Genomic DNA, 22,875 nt, shown 5'->3' with positions numbered 1-22,875 from the left:
GGGATGGGGAGTGAATGAAAGGAAAGAAAGTCAGAAACTATGGAACATCAAGAGGTAGAGAGCCTTGTTCAGATGGGTAGGGAAGGGAGATGGGGCAGAAGTCTTTTTATACCATCCTGGATGACACCTTGTCCCTGATTTCTTGGGGCAAAATTATATATCAATTAGAATTGCAGTTCTTGTCTAAAAAGGCCACTTCCTACACCATTGAAACACAGTCCTAGTGTACTTCCTAGTAGAGAGTTGGAATTTGAACACTGGTATACCATAGCTATAGGAAGGCAGTAGGGTTTTGTGCCCAACAGAGCAGGTCCTTCTATCCTTAATCCTGATTCTCTCTCCCCTTTTTATGTTATCGTCTCAAGGGACCAAAAACATCCCCATCTGTCCCAAATTTGTCTCTACTTCTTGGTGAGTATCTGGAAATGTAGTGAAAAGAGCACGGGAAGTATGAAAAGTCATAGGTTCATATATTTAGATCTGGAAGAGATCTTAGAGGCCATCTAGTCTAACCTCTTCATTTTACAGATGAGGAAACTGAGGCCCAGAGAGAATAAGTGATTTGCCCAAGATCACACAGTTAGCAGGTATTAGAACTCAGAGTCAAACCCAGGTCCTCCAACTTCAAAACCACCACTTTTTTTTTTTTTTAGTAAGGCAATTGGGGTTAAGTGACTTGCCCAGGGTCACACAGCTAGTAAGTGTTAAGTGTCTGAGGTCGGATTTGAACTCAGGTACTCCTGAATCCAGGGCCAATGCTGTATCCACTGCGCCACCTAGCTGCCCGAAAACCACCACTTTTGTGACCCTGGGCAAGTCATTTTAACTCTGGGAAAGAGTCTTACTTTCCTTATTCGTAAAAAGAAGGGGTTGGACCAGATGACCCCTAACCTCTCTTTAGTGCTAGATTCCTTATAATAATAGCTAACCTATACATAATGCTTTGAGGTTTTCAAAATGCTTTGCAAATACTCATTTCCTCCTCACAATAATCCTGGGAGGTGGGTACTATTTATAATCTCCATTTTACATATGGGCATACAGAGGTTAAGTGACTTACTTGCCTAAGGTCACATAGTTTATCCGTGTCTGAGGCCAGATTTGAACTCAGGTCTTCCTGACTGCAGATTTCTTCCTGACTCTGCTAGCTGCCTAATTTGTAGAAACATAACGCTGAACCAGATAGCCTCTGAGGTCTCTTCTAGATATTCGATTTTATAATTTTAAGGCATCCCAGGATACAATCCTTTGAAATCTTATTGCATACCATTACTCCTTTGGCTCAGTGTTTTGAACCTGGTTAAAATTCAAGTCTTTCCTTATAATGGTAACTTTAAGGGGTATCAATCTTAAAGACTTTGATGTCAATCTCAGAAGGGCCCAACAGTTTTCATGAAGAGAAGATAGAGCGGAATGGTGCAGTAATCCATAGGAGGGCAAGGAGGGAGATGGGCTTGTAGCTGGGCAGCTGGATCACTTCATTGAATTCCAGATTTTCCATACTGCCCACCTTGGGACTCACAGTCCCACTCCCCGCAAACCCAGGGAGCTAGTCCCTTAGGTAATTTCAGGACCATTTGAATGTTTCAGTGGTGCAAAAGAGTTGGAGCCTTGGATAGTAGTTCCTTTGCCAGGAGCTTCTCTTTTAGGGGAAGAGGAAGTCTGGAAGCAGGGCCACTGCGGATGAATGTGCTGAGGGTGAATAGAATGTCACACTCCATAGAACTGGCTTCCATCCAAGCTGATGGTCTGTTTGTCCATTCCTGGGACCACTGCCAGTGGATTGTTTTGGGGGCTTCCACTGTAATTCCAGCTGTGCATGAACCAGTAAACTGTCCTCCCCCCCAGGCATGGATTGTTGGGAGGATTTAAAAAATAATAATAATAAACATTTTTATTTAAAGCTTTGAGTTTTAAATTCTATCCCTCCCTCCCCTCCCTCCTTCCTGAGGCTATAAGCAATCAAAAATGGATTATACATGTACAATTATGTAAAGCATTTCCATATTAATCATTTTATATAAAACAATTCAAATAAAAGGAAAAATGAAAAAAAGAAAGTGAAAAATGCACTCTATCAGTTCTTTCTCTGGAGGTGGATCGTATGCTTCATCATTAATACTTTGGGGTTATCTTGGATCATTGTATTGCTGAGAATAGCTAAGTCATTCACAGTTCTTCATCGAACAATATAATTGTTACAGTGTATGACATTCTCCTGGTTCTGTTCATTTCACTATACATCAGTTTATTTATTTATTTATGGTTTTTGTTGTTGTTGGACACATCAGTTTATGTAAGTCTTTCCAAGTTTTTTCTGAAATCATCCTGCTTGTCATTTCTTATAGCACAATAATGTTCCATTGCAATCATATACCACTGCTTGTTTAGCCATTCCTCAATTGATGGTTATCTCTTTGATGTCCCAATTCTTAGCTACTGCAAAAAGAGCTGCTATAAATATTTTTGTACAAATGAGTCCTTTTCTCTTTTTTTAAATGTCTTTCGGATATAAACTTAGCAGTGATATTTTCTGGATCAAAGGGTATGCACAGTTATTTATTTATTTATTCTTAATTTTTTTTTTTTAGTGAGGCAATTGGGGTCAAGTGACTTGCCCAGGGTCACACAGCTAGTAAGTGTTAAGTGTCTGAGGCCGGATTTGAACTCAGGTACTCCTGACTCCAGGGCCAGTGCTCTATCCACTGCGCCACCTAGCTGCCCCCAGTATGCACAGTTTTATAGCTCTTTAGGCATAATTCCAAATTGCTCTCCAGAATGGTTGGATCAGTTCACAACTCCACCAACAATTCATTAGAGTCAATTGTTGGGAGGAGTTTTGCATCAAAATTGAGAAACCAGAGGCCATAGCCATCCCTGGCTGACCCTGAAAGGGGCCTAAATTTGTGGTGGGGGTGGGTATTTCTTATATGTCTGGCTAAACTTGGACTGCCAGAGGACCCTTGAACCCCACCCCCACTACCCCTGTAGAGGCAGCACAGTGTCATGGAAATAGTACTGGATTTAGCACAGAAAGACTAGGTTCAAATCCTGGTTCTGTTTCTTTATTATGGGGATGATCTTGAACAAGTCTTAATCCCTCTGGGCCTCAGTTTCCTCATTTGTAAATTGTAGGTGTTATTTGATCTCTAAAGTCCCTTCCATCTCTAAATTGAGATACTCTGTTATCTGCTTTCCACCGAAAGGAACCAAAGAACCTACAAACATTATTAAGTATCTGTGTACAAAGCCTTATGGTAGATCTGAGGGAAACATGAGGTAAAATAAACTATAGTCCTCATGGAAAAATAAATTAGTAGGGGAGAGGTCATGTATCTAAATAACTATACTGTAAACTCGTGTATTATAAGAGAGGCACCAAGTGCTTTGAGAGATGTGGGGAGGGAGATATCAATTCTGGCCAGAGGGATCTGGGACAAGTGTGAGGGAAGAAAAAAGCAGAGTTGGAGCTGGACATTGGAGGAGATCCAGCCCTGAAGGGAGGATGAAGACCGGAGATGGAGGGAGGTGGGAGGGTGGGGCAGCTGTGATCAAAGGCACAGAGAGAGGAATGCTCAGGTTGTGTTGTTGGTGGAACAATGCAGAAATAGTTCAGTTTGGCAGGAGCACGGGAGAGATGAAGGGGAGTAGTGTAAAATCAGCCTGAAAAGATAGGTTGAGGTCAGATTAGAGAAGCCCTTGAATACTACACTCAGAAGCTGAGGCTTTGTTTGGTAGGCTCTGGGGAATCACTAAAGATCTTCAGCAAGGGAATGTTTTCGAGTCTGTACTTTAAGATTACTTTGATAGTGCAATTCAGGGGGCCTTGGACGCTGGGAGACACTGGACAAGAAGGAATCTCTTAAGAGGTTATTGCAGTAATCTAGGGGAGAGGTAATGAAGGCCTGGATCAGGGTGGGGCAGCATGGTGTTGGGGAAACAGCAACTGTGTATCAGGGTTTAGATCCTGGTGAGCAGTATTTTCTCTGTGGGATCTTGGACTGGTTACTTAATGGGCTACCATTTCCTCATCTATAAGAGAGGTTGGTCTAGATAGCCCCTTTTCCAGCTCTAAAATCTACCATCCTATGAATAACAGGTTTTCCACTGATTAGATGTGATTGGCAAGGGGAAGGAGGGAGGAAATAAATATTTATGAAGTGCCTACTGTGCGCCAAATGCTTTCTAAATATGATCTCATCTGATCCTCACAACAACCCTGTGAGGTAAATGCTGTTATTCCCATTGTACAGTTGAGAAAACTGAAGCAGAGAGTAAGTGACTTGTCCAGGGTCACACAAGCTACTAATCATCTGAGGCCATATTTGAACTCAGGTCTTCCTGACTTTAAGCCCAGCACTCTGTCTATTTCACCACCTAGCTGTAAGGTAGAGGCAAGAGTCAAAGAGGACTTTGAGGTTTTAAGTCTGAATAACTGGGGAAAGAAAGCGCCATTAATAGAAACACCAGAAAGAACAGGTTTTCCACCTCAAAAGTCTATGTTGGATTGGAAGTACTGGGAAGAATTTATGCCTGATAGCACATCCAGACAATTGTTTCAATTCAAACCAGTTCAGCAAACTTCTGTTAGGAACATTCAATAAAATGAGATTAGATGAAGTGATCCCTAAGTATCTAGCTGCAAGACTTATGATCATGTGGCTTACCCTGTAGATAGAATATGATTCTAGGCACTGGAGGATACAAAGACACAGTTCTTATCCTCACGGAGTTTGTAATCTAGCCAGATGATTAGAATAAATATTGAAACATGATGTAAGTAAGGTACAGAGTGCCTTATCGGCATGCAAGTCCAACCAAAGGAGGAAAGGATTTCTGACTGAAGACACCAACCAACAAAAACTTCTTGGAAGAAGTATCATTTGAGCAGGGCCTTAAAGGATGAGTAAGATTCAAAAGGTAGATATTGGGAGGACATGCCAGTTATGAGCAAAAGCATACAAACAGGAAAGTTTAGGAAATGTATAGGTGGATGGTGAACAATGTAGTTTAGTTGAAGCACTGAGTAATTGATTGTGAATAACGTGAAATTAGGCTGGCGAGGTAGGGTAGCATTGTGTTGTGAAAGATTTTTTTTTTAGTGAGGCAATTGGGGTTAAGTGACTTGCCCAAGGTCATACAGCTAGTAAGTGTCAAGTGTCTGAGGCTGGATTTGAACTCAGGTCCTCCTGAATCCAAGGCCAGTGCTTTATCCACTGCGCCACCTAGCCGCCCCTGTATTGTGAAAGATTTTGAATGCCAGGCCAATGATATTGGATTTTATTGGGTCTGAATAAAGAGTCATGGTTTTTTTCGGGGGGATCAGAGAAACAGTGTGATGCAATGAAAAGAACACTGGATCCAGAGTCCAAGGACCTGGGTTCAAATCTTGACGGCCACTTATTACTTGCGTGATTATAGACAAATCACTTAACCTCCTTGGGCCTCAGTTTTCTTATCTGTAAAATGAGGGGATCGGATTCATCTTTGCTTTCCCTTTCAACTCTAGATTTTTGATCCTGCAAGATCATATTTGTTCATAAACGAAGCTAATTTGGTAGCAGTGCAAAGTATCATTAGGAAAGGGGTCAGTCTAGCAGCGGAGAGATTGGTTAGGTGATTGTAGCCTTCTGTGTAGGAGGTAATGTGGGAGTAGATTAGATGGTGACAATGAGAATAGAAAGGAGGGATAAGCAAGAGATATGTTGTGAGGTAGAATTGGCAGCTGTTGGGATGTGTCTGAGTAGGAGGGAGTGAGGATGTTATTGACAGAAATAGGGAAGTTGGTTGTGGTTGAGTCATTTTTCAGTCTTGCCTGATTCTGCATGACCCAATTTGAGGTTTTCTTGGCACAGATACTGGAATGGTTTGCTATGTCCTTCTTCAGCTTATTTGACAGATGAGGAAACTGAGGCAAACAAGGTGAAGTGACTTGCCCAGGGCCACACAGCTACAATGTGTCTGAGGCCTCAGTGGAGGAGGGGAGAGGGGTGGTTATTGAACATGATTTATTTCCTCCTGGAAAGGAGGGCACTGTGTCCTAGGAATTGTGCTCCGGGTTTTAGAAAGGGCTGAAGTGGATGAAAGAGAATGAAATTTACACACCCGCTGCCATATTTGACCTTTATAAGGCTCACTGTTGTGTAATACAACCTCTACCAGAGCTGGCTAAAACAATCTGATTGTCTGCCAGGAGAAAAGCTGCCCTGGAAGGTAATTTTTTGATCTCTTAAAGTCTCTGCTGATGGTTGGTTTTGTTTTGCAAAATGTGTCTTAGGTGCTTCAAGGATGTCATTTAGAGGTGAGGTGGGATGGATGAGAATTCTGCCTTGGGAGACTGGGGGAGTCACACTCATGGTAGTGTGTGTGTGTGTGTGTGTGTGTGTGTGTGTGTGTGTGAGAGAGAGAGAGAGAGAGAGAGAGAGAGAGAGAGAGAGAGAGAGAGAGAGAGAGAGGATAATTCTTTGCATTTCCTTAGTGCTTTGATTTTTTTTTTTTGGTGAGGCAATTGGGGTTAAGTGACTTGCCCAGGGTCACACAGCTAGTAAGTGTCAAGCATCTGAGGTTGGATTTGAACTCAAGCACTCCTCACTCCAGGGCTGGTGCTTTATTCACTGCACCACCTAGCTGCCCCAGTGCTTTGATTTTTAAAAATTCTCTCATGCTCATTATCTTATTTCAGCAACCCTAAGTACAGCCATTATTGTCCTAATTTTTCTATTTAGGAAACAGAAAGATTGAGAAATGTATTGGGAAGCATTTGGTATATAAAGTTGTATAGTAGACAAATGCTGATTTGAAGTGAGAGTTCAGATAATTATTTAACCTTCCATGGGCCTCAATTTCCCTACTATAAAACGGGATTCTATTAAGTCCTTTTCAGTGCTAACTCTATGATTTAATAGATTTAGGAATAAGCCTTGTTTCTCCCAATACCCTTTCCCTCTTGAAATTCCTTTGTATTTACTCACTTGCTTAAAAGTTGTATTCCCATAGGGGCATATTCTTTGAAAGATGAAGTTGTTTTGTTTTGGTTTCTTTAGAAAGTGACTTACATGCTGGAGCATTTAAATGTTTGTTAAATTAAATTGCAACCTCTCTCCAACTTAAACTCCAGCCCAATGTTACTGGCACTTTTTTTTTTTAAACTTAACTTGACTGTGGACAAAATGAATGAGGTGGGGCATACTTGTATCGGAAAACTGAATTTGGAGCCAGAGGACCAGGGTTCAAATACTAGCTCTATTCCTTATTCTCTTTGTGGCCATGGGGCCACATAACTTTTCTAACCCTCATTTCCTCAGCTACAGAATGAATTCATTAGACTGGAACTGGGTTATTAATCTGCAATACAGTTCATGACCTCTTGCAATAGAAAGAAGTCATGAAGTCTGTGAACTTGAATAGAAAAGAGATTACAGCTTTATTTTTACACACCTCTAATTGAAATTTAGCATTTCTTTTTCTTTTTTCTTTTTTTTGGGGCACACAGCTACTAAGTGTCAAGTGTCTGAGGTCGCATTTGAATTCGGGTCCTCCTGAATCCTGGACCAGTGTTATATCCACTGTGCCATCTAGCTGCCCCCTAGCATTTCTTTCAATTATGAATTTTTACTACTTGTGTGACCCTGGGAAAGTCACTTAACCCTGTTCGCCTTAGTTTCCTCATTTGTAAAATGGCAAACCACTCTGGTACTTTTGCCAAGAAAACCTCAGATGGGGTCATGAAGAGTCGGACATGACTGAAAAAAGACTGGGGGGAAAAAGAATCTGTTCAGTCAGTCATCCTACGGAAGATTGAGAAATGAAGTGATTTGCTTAACCTCTCCAGCTAATTAGTGGTAGAATGTGGACCAGAACCCAGAGCTACTGACCCCTCATCTAGGGAGGGACTACCAAGCTCCCTTTTGGTAAGAGTAGGGTGCTCTTTCCACTTGTTATCCTTTTTCACTGGAGAAATTTTTACAGTACCCCAGGTATATAGGTGTATAAAATAGGTATGCATAACTTTTTACTGTTGCCAATTTTTTCATGATTCCCCCCCCCCATTCAGTTAGGTGACTCCACATGGGGTCTTAGCCCATGGTTTAAGAAGCTTTGTTCTTAATCACCCAAAGCAAATTAAGGAATCATAGTTGAATCGATTAGAATGAGGCCAGTCACTTAGTTTTGCACCCTATATCTTTCTCCAACTTTCTCAACATACATTTGATTCTTTAAATGAATGAAGGAAAATCACTTTGGAAAGGCTGGCAATCGTTATCTGTTTTTGAATTTATTTTTCTCTAACAAGGCACCTTCTCCACCCTCCTCCCCCATTTGAATATTTCTGTGGGGTCCTCCACTGCTGTAGATTGCAACCCCTTCTTGCTTTTCCATCTTGTGCTGGCCTTTGTGCATTTCCATCTACCTAATTTGCTTGGGGAGGGGTGTGGTGTAGGGAGGGAGAGGGGATCCCTCTGGTTCCTTCCATTTCATGACCAGGAGAGCAGCAAGTGGGCTGTCCATCCGTTTTCCCTTAATCTTTTTCAGATTAAACATCGTAAAATTAAGCTATAAGAACAGCTGTGACTTGAGAGATTATAAGAAAGCCCCACTCTTCTCCAAAATATGGACTAGGGAGACTTGGATTTAAGTCCCATCTCTGACACATACTAGGTAATTGACCCTAAGCAAATCATTTAATGCTCTGGGCCAGTGGTTTCCAAAGTAGGGTAGGGGGCCTTTCTCCCTCAGGTTGTCCTTACTCCAAGAGCATCCTGGTCTGACTTCGAAAGGTGTGTGACCTGCCATTGGGAGAGTGGAAAGCAGGTATCATCCCATCCTGTAATGAGGCTTATCTTCTTGTCAGCCATACCTCTCTTCTACCTGTTCCTCCCTCCCTCTACTGTGCAAATTCCCAACCTTTCCCCTTCTGTATCAGCATCACTGTTTAGAGCAGTTACAAGGCAGATATAACCTGTGACCCAGGTACACACAGTAGCACCTGCACAAGTGCACCCCATCCATACAATACCCATTTGCCTGTACATCAGATCATCTTGTGATGGTAGCAAGCAACCCGTGGAAGATGGACTCTGGCTCAGGGGCAGTGACTGGTAGATGAGAGAACTGCTTTCCCCCTTTTCATTTAGGGTGGGGCAGAGTAATGCCCACAGGATGATCAGGAATAGGTGGGTTCCAATATCCAATATTAGATCCAATATTGCAGATCTTATTGCATGTTATTGTTTTCTCCTCCCTTCAGATCTAATCCTCTTCCCAAATTCCTTATTACTGTTGAGGATTCTTCTAATCACCTAAGTGTTTAGGCTTGGTATCACCCTTATTTCTTCTAATTAGTTTCCAAATCTTGTTCCTTGACCTCTATAGCATCTCTCTTGAAGGTCTCCCTTCCCTTTTAGCAAAATGACAACCACCCTAGTTCAGGTCTTCATTACACCTTACCTGAATTCTTTTGGTGGCCTCCCAGTTGGTCTTCTGCTTCAAGTCTCTCCCCAATCCTACATACTATTGCCAAAGTAATATTCCTTAAACTCAGATCTGGACATGTGGCTCCCCTATTTAATGAACTGCAGTAGCTTCCTATTGCCTGCAGGATAAAGTATAAACTCTAGCTTTTTTTTTTTTTTAAGTGAGGCAATTGGGGTTAAGTGACTTGCCCAGGGTCACACAGCTAGTAAGTGTTAAGTGTCTGAGGCTGGATTTGAACTCAGGTACTCCTGACTCCAGGGCAGGTGCTTTATCCACTGCGCCACCTAGCTGTCCCTCTATTTAGCTTTTAAAGCCCTTCACAACCTGATCCCAACCCATCTTTCCATCCTCATTCTTCATTATTTTCTCTTTCAAACTCTGGGATCCAATCAAACTGACCTTTTCTTTGTATCTCACACACAACACCCCATCTCCAATCTCTGTGGTCTATACTGACTGTCCTACGTGCCTGGAATGCACTCCCACCTTACTTCTGCACAACTGATCTGCCTCAATACAAGGTGACTTGGGAAAGAGGGGACCAGCTGTTGGGGGAAATCAGGAAAGACTTCATGGTGTAAAAGACGGAACTCTCTTCCCTTACAACATGGCTCAGGCACCATCTTCTATACCATGAAGCTTCTCCTGCTTTCCCCCAAGTGCTAGTCCCCTCTTTCCCAAATCACCTTGTATTGAGGTAGTTATGTGGTGCAAGGTATCGATGTACTGGGCTTGGAGTTGGGAATACAAATTCAGCTTCAGACACTTAACTAGCTATGTGACCTTGAGCAAGTCACTTAACCTGTTTGCCTCAGTTTTCTCAACTGTAAAATGGAGATGATAATAGCACCTACCTTGCATGGTCATTAAAGATCAAATACAATAATATTTGTAAGATATTTAGCACATTGCTTGGAACATAAGTGCTAGCTATTATTATTAACTACATATTTGTATTATTCATTTTATATTTGTGCTGTTTATATTTTTGTATGTTCTTCTTGTCCCCCTTATTAGAATATAAGCTTCCTTTTAATAGGAAGCTTACATCCCAATGTAAATAGAGATTGGGATTGCTTTTTCTTTTTGTATTTGTATCACCATTACCTGGCACATTTTTGGCAAGTGCTTAATAAATACTTCTTGATTTGCAAGTATTTACATCTGAAACCTTCTTATCTTGAAATATCTTTCTAACATGCCAGTTCCCCGTCCCCCCACCCCACCCCATTGGTGAGTTCCTTTCTGGGCTTCCATTTTGGGGATGTGCCCAGGCTGGCTATTCTTTATTCCTGTTCCAGCTTCTTATTCTACAGATTTCAGACACCATGCCCCTACTCCTTAATCCCACCCATCTTGCTTTTCAGCTTCCTTTTATGTGTTATCTTCCCCCATTAGGATGTAAACTCTTTGAGGTTAGGGTCTGTCATTAGCTTGTATTTGTATCATCAGGGCTTAACACAATGTCTGGTTGAGCACTTTAATAAATTCTTATTGCCTTACTGCCTTGATTGATTGATTGTGTGTGGGGGTGGGGGTGGGGGTGGGGGGGTGGATTGGAACAGAAATCCCTTTTTCTTTAGGATGACACTCAGTGTATTCCCAATAAATAATAGTATTGGGCAAAGGGCATGCTTATTTTATGACTGTATACTGCCAGATTATTCTCCAAAAAGATCCTACCTTATACAAATACACTAACAATAAAGGAATGTGCCTGTTTCTACACAAACCTGCCAACATTGTGTTTTGACACTTGAGGTTATATTGTAATTCCCCCCACCTCCGGATTCTTAGAGAAGTTTCTTCCTAGTGATATGTGGAATGTTATTAACTCCTAAACCAAATGAACCTAGAAGGCTGTGTTTTTCATTCTTATGTCTGCTTTTAATCCTCTTTTGTTTGTTTGTTTGTTTCTTCCCTTACTTTCAGACCATTCCTGTTATAGGCTCAAAGACTTAAAGCTAGAAGGGACTTTAAAGGTCATTTAGTCCAGTCCATTGCTTTTGATAAGCCTTGTTTCCAGGTGTCTTCCCACCTTCTACTGTTCTGATTTTAGATAACCAAGTGATTTAGAGTTATGTGCAAAGTAAGGGTTATCACCAGAGCTACCTGAGAACCCTTCCTTGGAAGTAGGTGCGGGCTTTGGACGTTTCTTTCTAGACTCGGCGGCCTCTCTTGCCTCCTTCTACATGTGCGGCTGCATGTGTTCTGAGTCTTTGAAGTTGCTGGAAATCTGACCCCCAGATAAGTGGGATATTAGTGTAGTACTTGCCAAGAACAATTTCAGATGGCCTGCTTTAGTTGGGCTCACATACAGGTTTTAATGCACTCTGCCAAAAAGTCAGTGGATCTTTTTCCAGACTTAACAGGGCCAAAGCTGTGATATAGTTGATGAGAGCAAGCACCAATATTCAAAGAAATGTTACTCAGATGGAGGTGGGGGTGGGGGGTGGGCAAAATTTCAAGGGCTTGTGGAGATCAGAAATGTAGGCCAACTTTTTGGTAGTGGTGACAGCACCAGTAAACTCTGGGTTATATATGTGATTTTTGTCTGACCCCTTCTGAGTCTTCCTCCTGGTTTTAAAATCACAGCATAGAGAGGGTAGGGTCCCAGTATTTAAAAATGTTTGAGAATGGGTTTTCTAAAAAAGCCAGGTTTATAAAGCTCTGCTTTATTTATTTATTAAAGATTTATACTTTCTCTGCAGCCTGATTTGTTTCCATGCCCAGGCTTTGAGGTCATGTTAATTTGCATGGCTGTGCTAACACTTCTTCCCATCTATTGGCAGGTGTATTAGCTCCAAGCCTCAATGAGGAGCCCAAACATGGCGACCTTCAAACAGCAGAAGGTGGAGGATGTATATGAAATTGGAGAAGAGTTGGGAAGGTAAGAGCCTGTGGATTCTGTGTATGTGTGTGTGTACCAGAGATGATAACAGATGCAGCCACGTCTGTTTACCCTTGTCTTATTACAATCGTAAACCAGTTTCCCAGGGGCCTGCCTGGTAACTGCACCCAGACACTGGTGTGTGGTTTTAGAAATGAATGTTCCCAGCCTGAGTTTTATGTTCAGCTTTCAGGTGAGCCTTAAGGAACATAGCCACATGTTTGCCTCTTTGGACATTTGCTGCTCAAGACAAAGGGACGGAAACGGTAGACTTCTCTATTCTCAGGGCAGTAGAGTGGACCTATTTGGTAAGGTCACAATGGTCTTATATTGTTATTCATTTTTAAACAGTTTCTCATTAAGAACTCTGACTAGTCTCAGGGCAGAGACCTGACCTGTTGATCCGTTTCTCCTGTTCCCATTTGTGACTCTCCATGGCTCCCAGGAATTTCCCTTTTTAAGCTCACAGCTTGATAGAAAGGTGATGTAATCTTTCCCAAAACTAGTTTGTATAAAAAACAAAAAATAAATTGGTCTATCCATGATGAAATCTCTGATCTGAGTTATTTGGTATATCAAGTTTGTTAAGCCCAGGACTCCCAGGGAAGAATTCTTTTCAAGATCTTGAAAGCAAGTAACAGTTGGAAGGGAGTGGAAATTTTTTTTTCTACATTTCTTTTGACCTACTGATTATAAAAGACCTATTTAAGAAATGCCTATTAACTTATTGACATGCACTCTTAGTGGTTCATTTATGCATGTGCAGCAACACACTCATAGACATACACTCTCATAATTACCTCATTAGGGTCTTGCGATTTAGAACTACACCTTTGAGGTCATCTAACCTGAACCCCCGCACCCCCCTGCCATTTTTCTGGCACAGGAGGTAGTGGGAGGAGGGCCTAAATTGAGGTCTTTAATCTGAAATTGGACGAACACTTCTCAAGGAGTCAAATTTAATTCAAAGAACATTTCTTAAGCACCTGCAATGGGTAAGACACACTGTACTAGCTGCTGAGACAGAAGAGAAAATAAAATCAAAGAGCTTCTGCCTTCAAGAACCTTCATTCACCGAAATGGAATATTGGAAGGGGGTGGGTGTGGGGAACAGTCTTGTTCACATATGGGTAGAACTAGATGTCTTCTGATGCCCCTTTTGTCTTGGAGGTTCCAATGAAGATGAGGGAACTGAGGCCCAGATTGGTTGAGTGACATCCATTTTCTAAGGTTGTATTGGTTGTGACAGGCCCTGGATTCAAGTCTAGGTCTATGGGTTCCACATTGAGGACTCTTTCCAGAACATACACACACGTGCTCTCTCTCTCTCTCTCTCTCTCTCTCTCTCTCTCTCTCTCTCTCTCTCTCGGCTAAAGCTAGGCCATGAAGGCTATATAACTCCATTACCTTTGGATTACTTCATTTCTCTGGGAAAGTTGATACAGAATGCATTATGGGAAGAGACAGTGCAGAAGTTATTTTGTCTTCCTGGGAAGCTCTTAAGAGTGAGGTCAAATTTTTGTCTCCCTTTTATTTATTTTTTTTCCTTTAAAAGGTGAAAAAAAAAACAAAGAGAAAAAGCTTCAAAGGGTCAGAGAAACCTTTTTTGCAGGAAGAATAGGATCTCTGGCTGTTTAAAGTTCAATCCGAGTTATCCAGGCAGGGGAGCTGACTCACCCTGAGGAAGGAGGGAGCTGGGGCATCTGTTGGGGGGGGGGGAGGGGTGGGAAATAAGAATCTTGACAGTTATTGACACTAGGGACCAGCTGCCTTTGCTGATGTAGATTCTGTTTGGAGGAGTCGGGGGAAGGAGTAGGGGAAATCAGGGCCAAGAGTTTGCCTGGGATCTTGAGTTAGAGTCTGCTTTTGTAACATGAAGCCAGCTTCTTGCTAGTTCTCAGTTCTTGGTCAGTGCCCAGGGAAGCCGAAGGTTGAGATGCTTCCCCCAGGAAGTGGGGCCCTGGCAGACAGTGTCATCATCCCCTTATTGTCCATCATTCCGTTAGCTCCTAAAAGATGATCAGAGGATGGGTGTGGGCCAAGTAACCTCCTAATCATCCCCCACAGAAGATGTTTATTTAGTTGCATTTAGAGGAAGAGTTTTCTTGGATAGGGCTGTCTCCTATGAGATTGTTTTGAGTCCTCCCTGAGAGGCAGCATGACAGAATGGATAGAAAGCTGGCCTCAAAAACAAGGTTCAAATCTTGCCTTAGATACATAGCAGTCATGTGACCCCAAGAAAGTCACTTAACCTCTGTGTTCTAGGTAATTCTCTCGGGCTATAAGTCCCAAAGAATGTGACAGCCTGCGCTGATGGGGGGAGTTTTCCATATTGGTGAAATGATAGGTACCTACTTCTATTAACCTTGACTCTCTTCCCACACTCCTTTTTCTCTTTGGATTTGGAGAAATAGGTGGAGGGGAGGGAGGGGAGATGTCATTAAGGTTCCACCATTCACTACCTTTCCCTCCTTCCTAGTTAATCTATTTTGGTTTTGTTTCTCATTTTTCCGGGCTTCATTTTATTGCACTGTGCAGACACTGTGTTTTTTACAAACTGAAAGTTTGTGACAACCCTGAGTCAAGCAAGTCTATCAGCACCGTTTTCCCAATGGCATATGCTCACATTGTATCTGTTACATTTTAGTAATTTTCATGATATTTCAGACTTTTTCATTATTATTATATCTGTTGTGGTGACCTGTGATAAGTGATCTTTGATATTACTATTGTAATTATTTTGGGGCACCCTGTTAGCATTTTAGAGCAAAAAAGTATTTTAAAATTAAGGTATGTGCACTGCATTTTTGGACATAATACTATTGCACACTTAATAAACTACGGTGTAGTGTAAACATAACTTATATATGCATTGGGAAACCAAAAGATTCATGTGATTCACTTTATTGTGATATTTGCTTTATTTTGGTGGTCTGGAACCAAACCCACAATATCTCCAAGGTATGCCTGTATGTAATCCCTTCTGATTTAGAGTATTGCATTTGGACCCTCACCACCCTTCTCAAGGGGAGCCCTTTGTTCTCTTTAGCCTGAAGACCCTAATCAAGGACCTGTAGCACAGGCCTGAGGCCAGTAACCTGAATCTCTGATCCTTCTTTGGGAACCTTTCCAAATAAATGATTTAGACTTGGAACCTAAAGGTACCATACAGTGCACTTAGTCCAACACCCCCATTTTACAGATGAAAAAAAAACAGAAGCCTGGGCAAGTTAATTGAACTGCCCAAGGTGACACAAAGTTAGATATAGCAGAGTTTACAAATCCAAATCCGGGACACTTTCACTGTACTTTGCTGGGCTCAGATATGAGCAGTGCCATGGGATCAAGTCTCACGAGCTCTGAGTAGTTCTCCAAACAAGGCAAAGAAGACTCTCCTAATCTGCTAAGTGCCACGTTTTGGGAACGAGAATCTCTTTCTATGGGAAAAGCTGGGTGAGTCCGGTTTCACATTTGGAGTGATTGACCGGGCATGGAGAGCCCTGATCTCTGCTGCTGGGTCTTTGACCCTGGAGCTGGGAACAATGCCTGCTTATCTCAGCGTCAGCCTGAGTTTCTGCCTCTCAGGCCCAAGTGCAGAAACTTGGCGGGTGAGTGGAGTCCTGATGCTCACACTCCCAGGACAGGGAAGGTTATCACCTCATGACGCCGGATGATGTTTTGAGAAATGGTCGCTAAAGCATTTTGGCTTCTCTTGTTCTTGGCCAAATGCAAAGAGTACCAGACCATCTGTGACAAGAGAATCATAGATCATGGGAGCCAGAAGAGGGAAAGACAAGATGATACAGTGGAAGGGCTATGTATAGAATCCAGAAAGACCTGGTTCACATCTTCTTTTCTATACCTCCTACTTGTGTGGCCATGGATGGGCAAGCCACTTAGTTCTTTTTTCTTTTCTTTTTTTTTTTTTTCCGGTGGGTCAATGGGGATTAAGTGACTTGCCCAAGGTCACATATCTAGTAAGTGTCAAGTGTCTAAATCCGGATTTGAACTCAGGTCTTCCTGATTCCAGGGCCAGTGCTTTATCCACTGCACCACCTAGCTGCCCCAACTTAGTTCTTTTGACCCTCAGTCTGTAAAATCTTTGTAATACTTATCTCATAGCCTTGTGAGGATCCAACAAGGTCATATATTATAAAGTGCTTTTTACATCTGAAATTGCCATATTAATTTCATTTATTATCTTTATTATTAGAAGGATTGCTAAAGATTATCTAAAACATTATCTAAAAGGGTATACCACAAAATTCTGACTGTTATTATCAGTCCAGATAGCCTAAATTGTTTATAAATTTTCTGCAAATATAAATTTTACTTTACCATGGCATGGTCAATTTAGAATTTTCAAGATAAACAAAACTTGCCTATTACATGTACATGTTATTGAAGGGAAGGGTCAGTTAGGTGGCAGGGTCTATAGTCTGGAAGATTCATCTTCCTGGGTTTAAATCCAGCCTCAGGGGGGAGCTAGGTGGTACTGTGGATAAAGTGCCAGCCCTGGATTCAGGAGGACCTGAGTTCAAATCCACCTCAGATACTCGACACTTACTAGCTGTGTGACCCTGGGAAAGTCACTTAACCCTGTTTGCCTCTGTTTATTCATCTGTAAAATGGACTGGAGAAGAAAATGGCAAACCCGCATCTTTGCCAAGAAGACCCCAAAGGGGGTCATGAAGAGTCCGGCACAATTGAACAGCAGCAACATTGAGGAGAAGCTGTCTTTTGATTCTACTGAAGTGTCTTTAACAACTTTCATAGTCAGTATGGCCCAGATCCTCACAGAAAATAATATGGTAGGGGGCAGCTAGGTGGTGCAGTGGATAAAGCACCAGCCCTGGATTCAGGAGGACCTGAGTTCAAATCCAGCCTCAGACACTTGACACTTACTAGCTGTGTGACCCTGGCAAGTCACTTAACCCCCACTGCTCTGCAAAAAAAAAAAAAAAGAATATGGTGCCATGAGCAGAATTAAAAAAAAAAAGGTGTAAGAACCATCAATCTAGTACAAGTCCCTTCTTTTTTTTTTATTTTTATTTTTTATTTTTGCAAGGCAGTGGGGGTTAAGTGACTTGCCCAGGGTCACACAACTAATATGTGTCAAGTGTCTGAGGCCGGATTTGAACTCAGGTACTCCTGAATTCAGGGCCAGTGCTTTATCCACTGTGCCACCTAGCTGCCCCCCTAAGTCCCTTCTTTTTTGCTGAGGAAAAAGCAAGCTCCAGAAGCAGTTAGTGGCAGAGATTGAACTTGAACCCAGGCCTTCTGACTTCAGTCTAGTGTTCTGGCCACTGCTGGGCTGCCCTGTCAAAGTTTGTTTTCCTCCTTTTCCAGGAGAAGGAGGTGCAGAGCAATTGCTCTGGTCACATCAGATTGGTAAGGCCTAGGGGAGGAAAGGGGAGCATTTGAGGGGTGGTAGACATGAGTGGGATGTCTCCATACAGGTCTGTGCTGTTTACATACACACACATTCTCCTTCTTAAACATGTATTTGCTCTCAGACTCATGATATATGTACAGACATTTATTTCAGGGCATTCAAGGGGCAGGCTAAGGCCCAGCCCCAGGTTTGGCACTGAAGGGCTTCCATGATTTGTTCTTTACTTAGCTCCCCAGACTTATCTCTGTTATTCCTTGACATGAACCCTTTGCTCCTGCCTTCCTGTTCCCAGCACATGCCATTTCTGGACCTTTGCTCATTCTGTTGCTTTTTCCTGATATAACCTCCCTGCAGTTCTTTGTCTGAATGTTATTGTTCCTTCAAGGCCTAGTTCAGGTCTCTCTCCCTCTATTCCTTTCTCTTCTGTTTGGCACTTGCACATGCTGCCTTGTATTGTTATCTTGCTATTTAATTCCTGGAATGAACTTCTTGTCTCCCTTTTTCAGAATCCATCTCTTCCTTCAAGACCTAGCTTAGGTGCTTCCTCCACCTTAAATCTTTCCCCAATCCCCCCCACCCCTTGTTAGTGCTCCATCTCTCTCCTCAAATTACCATGCTGTCTTATCTATTTGTGTACATAGAATCTAGGATTTAGAGCCAGAGGGACCTCTAGAGATCATCCATCCAGTCTAGCCCACCCCCTCATTTTGTAGATGAAAGAACTAAAGACCCAAGGTCACAGAGGTAGCAAGTGCCAGGGCTGGGGTTCAGACTGGGGCAGGGACACTCAAAACCCAGCATCCTGTTATTTCCCTGGCAGCTCATATTGTATCCTTCTACTTCAGTGACTTTCTGCTTGCCTCAGACATTTAATGAGCTGTGTGTCCCTGGGTAAGTCACCAAAGTTCTCTGAGCCTCACCTTTTTCACCTAGAAAGCAGGGACAACATCACCTACCTCACAGGGTCTTTGAGAGACTCAGACGAGTGTCCTAAATAAGCTTCACAGAAGGCTCAAACAGGGTCACATGCAGGGTATCCTAAGTCTTAGTGCATTTTTTGTAATAATAGTACCTATCTTTTTTTTTTTTTAGTGAGGCAATTGGAGTTAAGTGACTTGCCCAGGGTCACACAGCTAGTAAGTGTTAAGTGTCTGAGGCTGGATTTGAACTCAGGTCCTCCTGAATCCAGGGCCAGTGCTTTGTCCACTGCACCACCTAGCTGCCCCCAGTGCATTTTTAAGCTTTGAAAGTGTAAAACTGCACTAAGACTTATGGTATGCCCTGTATGTAAAGTGTTTTATAGACTGAAAAGCCCTAAAGAGTGGAAGCTGTTATTAAGCTTTTGCTTCCACTGGGACACACACACACAGATTTTTTTTTTCTCTCAAAACTCTCAAATATATATTTATTTAGGACCTGAAATGAAAAACAATGGAAGACTTTTATGAAAGGTGATGTCCTACTGATGATAAGCCTGAGTTCAGGAGGCATCATCACAGTGTGCCAAGGACCCTGGAGGTTGTGGAAGGAACAGCTTTTGCCTTGAGGAAGGAAATAGAGAAGAAAAGGGAATAAGCATTTATATAGAGCACCTTTTGTGTGGCAGGAACTTGGCTAAGCACTCTACACATATTATCTCATTTGAGGCCACTAAGTGGCACAGTGGAGAGTACTGGGCTTGGAGTCAGAAAGACCAGAGTTCAAATTTGACTTCAGATACTAGCTTTATGAGCTTGGATAAGTTACTTAATCATTCTGTGCCTTGCTTTCCTCATTTTTAAAATGAGGGACACTCTCTCCATTGCTTCTCTCCCAGGTCGATGTTTTCATGATGGTAAATGAGTCTAAAGTCATCCACCACATCCCAGGCCATTGTCAGTCACCTTGACTTTTGTCTTGCCACTGGACTTCAGTGACTCTGGGAGAGAGAATGAGCCTGATGACTGTCAAGACACCTCCCCATCATGTCATTAAACAAAGGACAAACAACAAAATCAGGAGGTTGGATTCAATAGCCTCTGAGGTCTCTTATGATCTTTCCTTTTTGATACTTAACTTCCTCATCTGACAAGTGGTAGGTTTGACTAGCCCTTACTTAAGGTCCTTTTTAGCTCAAATATGCTGTGGATTTATGAAAATCCCATAAGACCATCCTCACTATACAACGGAAGGAAATGTACATTGGCTCAGACTTGGAAAGACCTACTTGTTGGAAATGGGGGAGGGAAAGGAAGTAGGTAGGGGAGGTGGGAATTCCTAAGTTCTATTTGTGACTTTCTTCGGGGATTTGTCAAGTTTCCTGGAAGAGGTCTCTGGGCCTTGGATGCTCCTTTGGTAAAGAGGGAGAAACCTCTTTCTGTTTTATTTTAAACATAGATATTCATTGACATATTTTCTTTTTATGTGACCTACATTTTCCTCCATATCCCTTCACCCCTCCCAGAGAGCTGATATAGTGGGGAATGGGGTACGGGTTGGGGTTGGGGTTCTTGGGAATTCCTCTTTAAAGAATTACACCCTCTTGCACACAAAACTTAGTTAGAATAAGGTGATAGTTTATTTTGGGCCAAGGGAAGGGAAGGGGGGGGGGGGAAACCATGAAAGAAATCCTTAGACTTTTCATGGGGAGATTTGGCATAAAGCACATGGCTCAGAGGTACCAAATCTCCTCGAACAGGAGACCGGAAGGTACTTTTATAGATGACTGATGGGGGTGGACCATCTGCCCGTGAAAAGTTCCTTTAGTGAGAGAGGACCATCCCCCACTGGTGGTAGCTGGGGGAATTGGGTGAGCAGTGGAGGACCATCCCCCACTAGTAGTGACTAGAGGAATTGGGTGAGGGGTGGCTACGGATCCCTCTTCAGGACACAAAGGCCGCAGCCACACCCAAATTTATCTCCCCAGGGTAAGGGAGACCAGAATGAAGGGTAGGAATCCCAAACTAGCTCAGTCCGATTTGGTTCCTCTAGGCGTTATCTGTCCTCTGGTTTAGTTTCTCAAGGAGAAGATTCCTCGGTGTGCCCCAGAGAAATTCTGGGGTGCTCTGTGCCCCATGACAGAGCCATTCCTTTCACTAATTATTTGAGAGAAATTCTGGGTTCCAGGACCTTTTGAAGTTCAAGGCAACCATGGTACCGGCTTAGTGGTTCTGCCTCTAGCTGGGCCTAGTGTGAAGTGGGCAAAAGAGCACAGAATCATATTATGGGGAAATAGATGGGGGTTTGGGGTAGGAGTTCTTAGGAATTTCTCTGTAAAGAACTACACCCTCTTGCACACAAATCCAATTATAATAAAATAATAGTTTATTTAAGGGCTAGGGAAAGGAAACCAAGAGCGAATTCCTTGGACTTCTTCTCATGGGGAGAAGGCATGGCACAGAGGCATGGCTCTGAGATACCTGTCTCCTTGAGCAGGAGAGAGGGAAATCCTTTTAATAGAGGACTGATGGGGGTGATGATCTGACTGTGGAAAGTTTTCTAATTGGGGGAGGACCATCCCCCACTGGTGGTGGCTGGGGGAAGTTGGGTGAGGGGCAGTTCTGGATCTCTCAAGCCATCTCTGTCCTCCTCATGTCACAAAAGCAGCAGCCACACCTAATTTTGTATCCCCAGGAGTGGGGGAGACTAGAATAAAGGGTGGCGGTCCTGGAGCTAGCTCAGTCCCAATCTGGTGCCACTTATCTCTTTAGGTATGCCTGTCCTTTGGTTTAGTTTCTCAAGGAGAAGGTTCTTTGATTTACCCCCAGAAAGCTTCTGGGGTACGCCAAAGGGGCCATAAATCTAGAGCTGGAAAGGCTCCCAGGTTCTAGCTCTGGCTTTGCTGTTAACTTGCCATGTTCCCTTTGAGAAATCACTTAAACTTCCAGTGTTCCATTTTTTCTTCCTTCTTTCTTTTTCTTTTTTTCTAAATTCAATTTTATTTTCAGTTCTAAATTTTGTTCTTTTCCCTCTTCGACCCATTGAGAAGGCAAGAAAATCCCTTTACACTGATTATCTCTTTTGAACCTCAAGAGATAGGTTGTATAGGTATCATTTGTAGCCCATAGAAACAGAATTTTAGGTTTGGAAAAGGACCTGGGGGGAGGGGGCGGTTTTCTAGTCTGACTCATTCCTGAAAGGACAGGGAGAGGGACTGGAACCATGAATTAATCTGTACAGGAAACTTCTCAGTGAGGAATTTTCTTCTATTAATGCAAGTCAGAACCTTCTCTGCAATTAATTCCCTGATCCCCCCATCTTCTACCCCTCCAGGGAACAGGATGCTAATCGTAGCACCCCAGATTCAATTCTCCCCAAACCGAGCCTAGCCAGGGCCTCCCGGCAGGAGATGCATTTGCCTTCCAGGCCTGTGTCTCGACTGTGGGATGAATGTGTGGTTAGGATCTTTCTCTGCTGGCTCAGCCCTGAGAGGCAATCTCTAGAGGGGGAAAGACAAAACCTACAGGAAATTCTTAAGAGCTCAAATGAGGCCGGGCTGCTTCCCCCACCTCCTCCCAGAACCAGCAGTCTTGTTTATTGAAAAGAATAACAAAAGAGGACATCAAATACCTGCCGCACCTCATTTTCCTCTCCACCTCCTGCTTTAAAGTAACTTCCAGGAATGATGCTTGGGAGAAGAGACTGTTTCTGACACCTAACAGTATTCTTTCTCAAAAAATAACTCCCATGCCTCTTCAGTCAGTCAATCAACGAGGATTTGTTAAGTCACAACCATGTGCCCAATGCTAGAAATACTAGTAGAAAGAATGAAAGGATTTCTATTCTCAGTAAGTTTGCATTTTAATGGGGAAGACAACAAATATGTATAAAATGGAGACAGAATAAATGTAAAGTTAATAAACGCACCTACATGCATGTATATATACACACAGAGACAATGGCGCAATAGCAAATGTTTAATAACTAGGTTTTTTGCGGGGGGTGGGGCATGAGCATAGCACACTTTTAACTTTAATCGGCATTATTAACATTTTCCTCGACAACTAGTTTTATTGTTTTTAGTTTTATTGCTGAATTTAATCCAGAGAAGTTAGATGATATGGCCAACGTCACATAGTTTGTGGCAAAGTTGAAAACCCAGCTCTTTGGTCTCCTGGTCTAGATCTCTTCCCAGCAG

At 42.6% G+C, this 22,875-nt stretch overlaps 1 protein-coding gene across 2 annotated transcripts in view; it reads left to right on the top strand.

Moving 5' to 3' along the window:
* Window positions 1-22,875, top strand: part of DAPK2 (death associated protein kinase 2) — a 187,749-nt gene that overhangs the window by 1,959 nt on the left and 162,915 nt on the right. For both annotated transcript variants that reach the window (XM_043985910.1, XM_043985909.1), the window contains exon 2: window positions 12,267-12,364. In XM_043985910.1, the coding sequence (XP_043841845.1) occupies window positions 12,288-12,364 (77 nt within the window). In that variant the 5' untranslated portion in view covers window positions 12,267-12,287. The remainder of the gene's footprint in view (window positions 1-12,266; window positions 12,365-22,875) is intronic.

This window comes from Dromiciops gliroides, chromosome 2, assembly GCF_019393635.1.
Source record: "Dromiciops gliroides isolate mDroGli1 chromosome 2, mDroGli1.pri, whole genome shotgun sequence".
NCBI lineage: Eukaryota > Metazoa > Chordata > Mammalia > Microbiotheria > Microbiotheriidae > Dromiciops > Dromiciops gliroides.
This window is presented reverse-complemented; position numbering and strand designations above follow the sequence as displayed.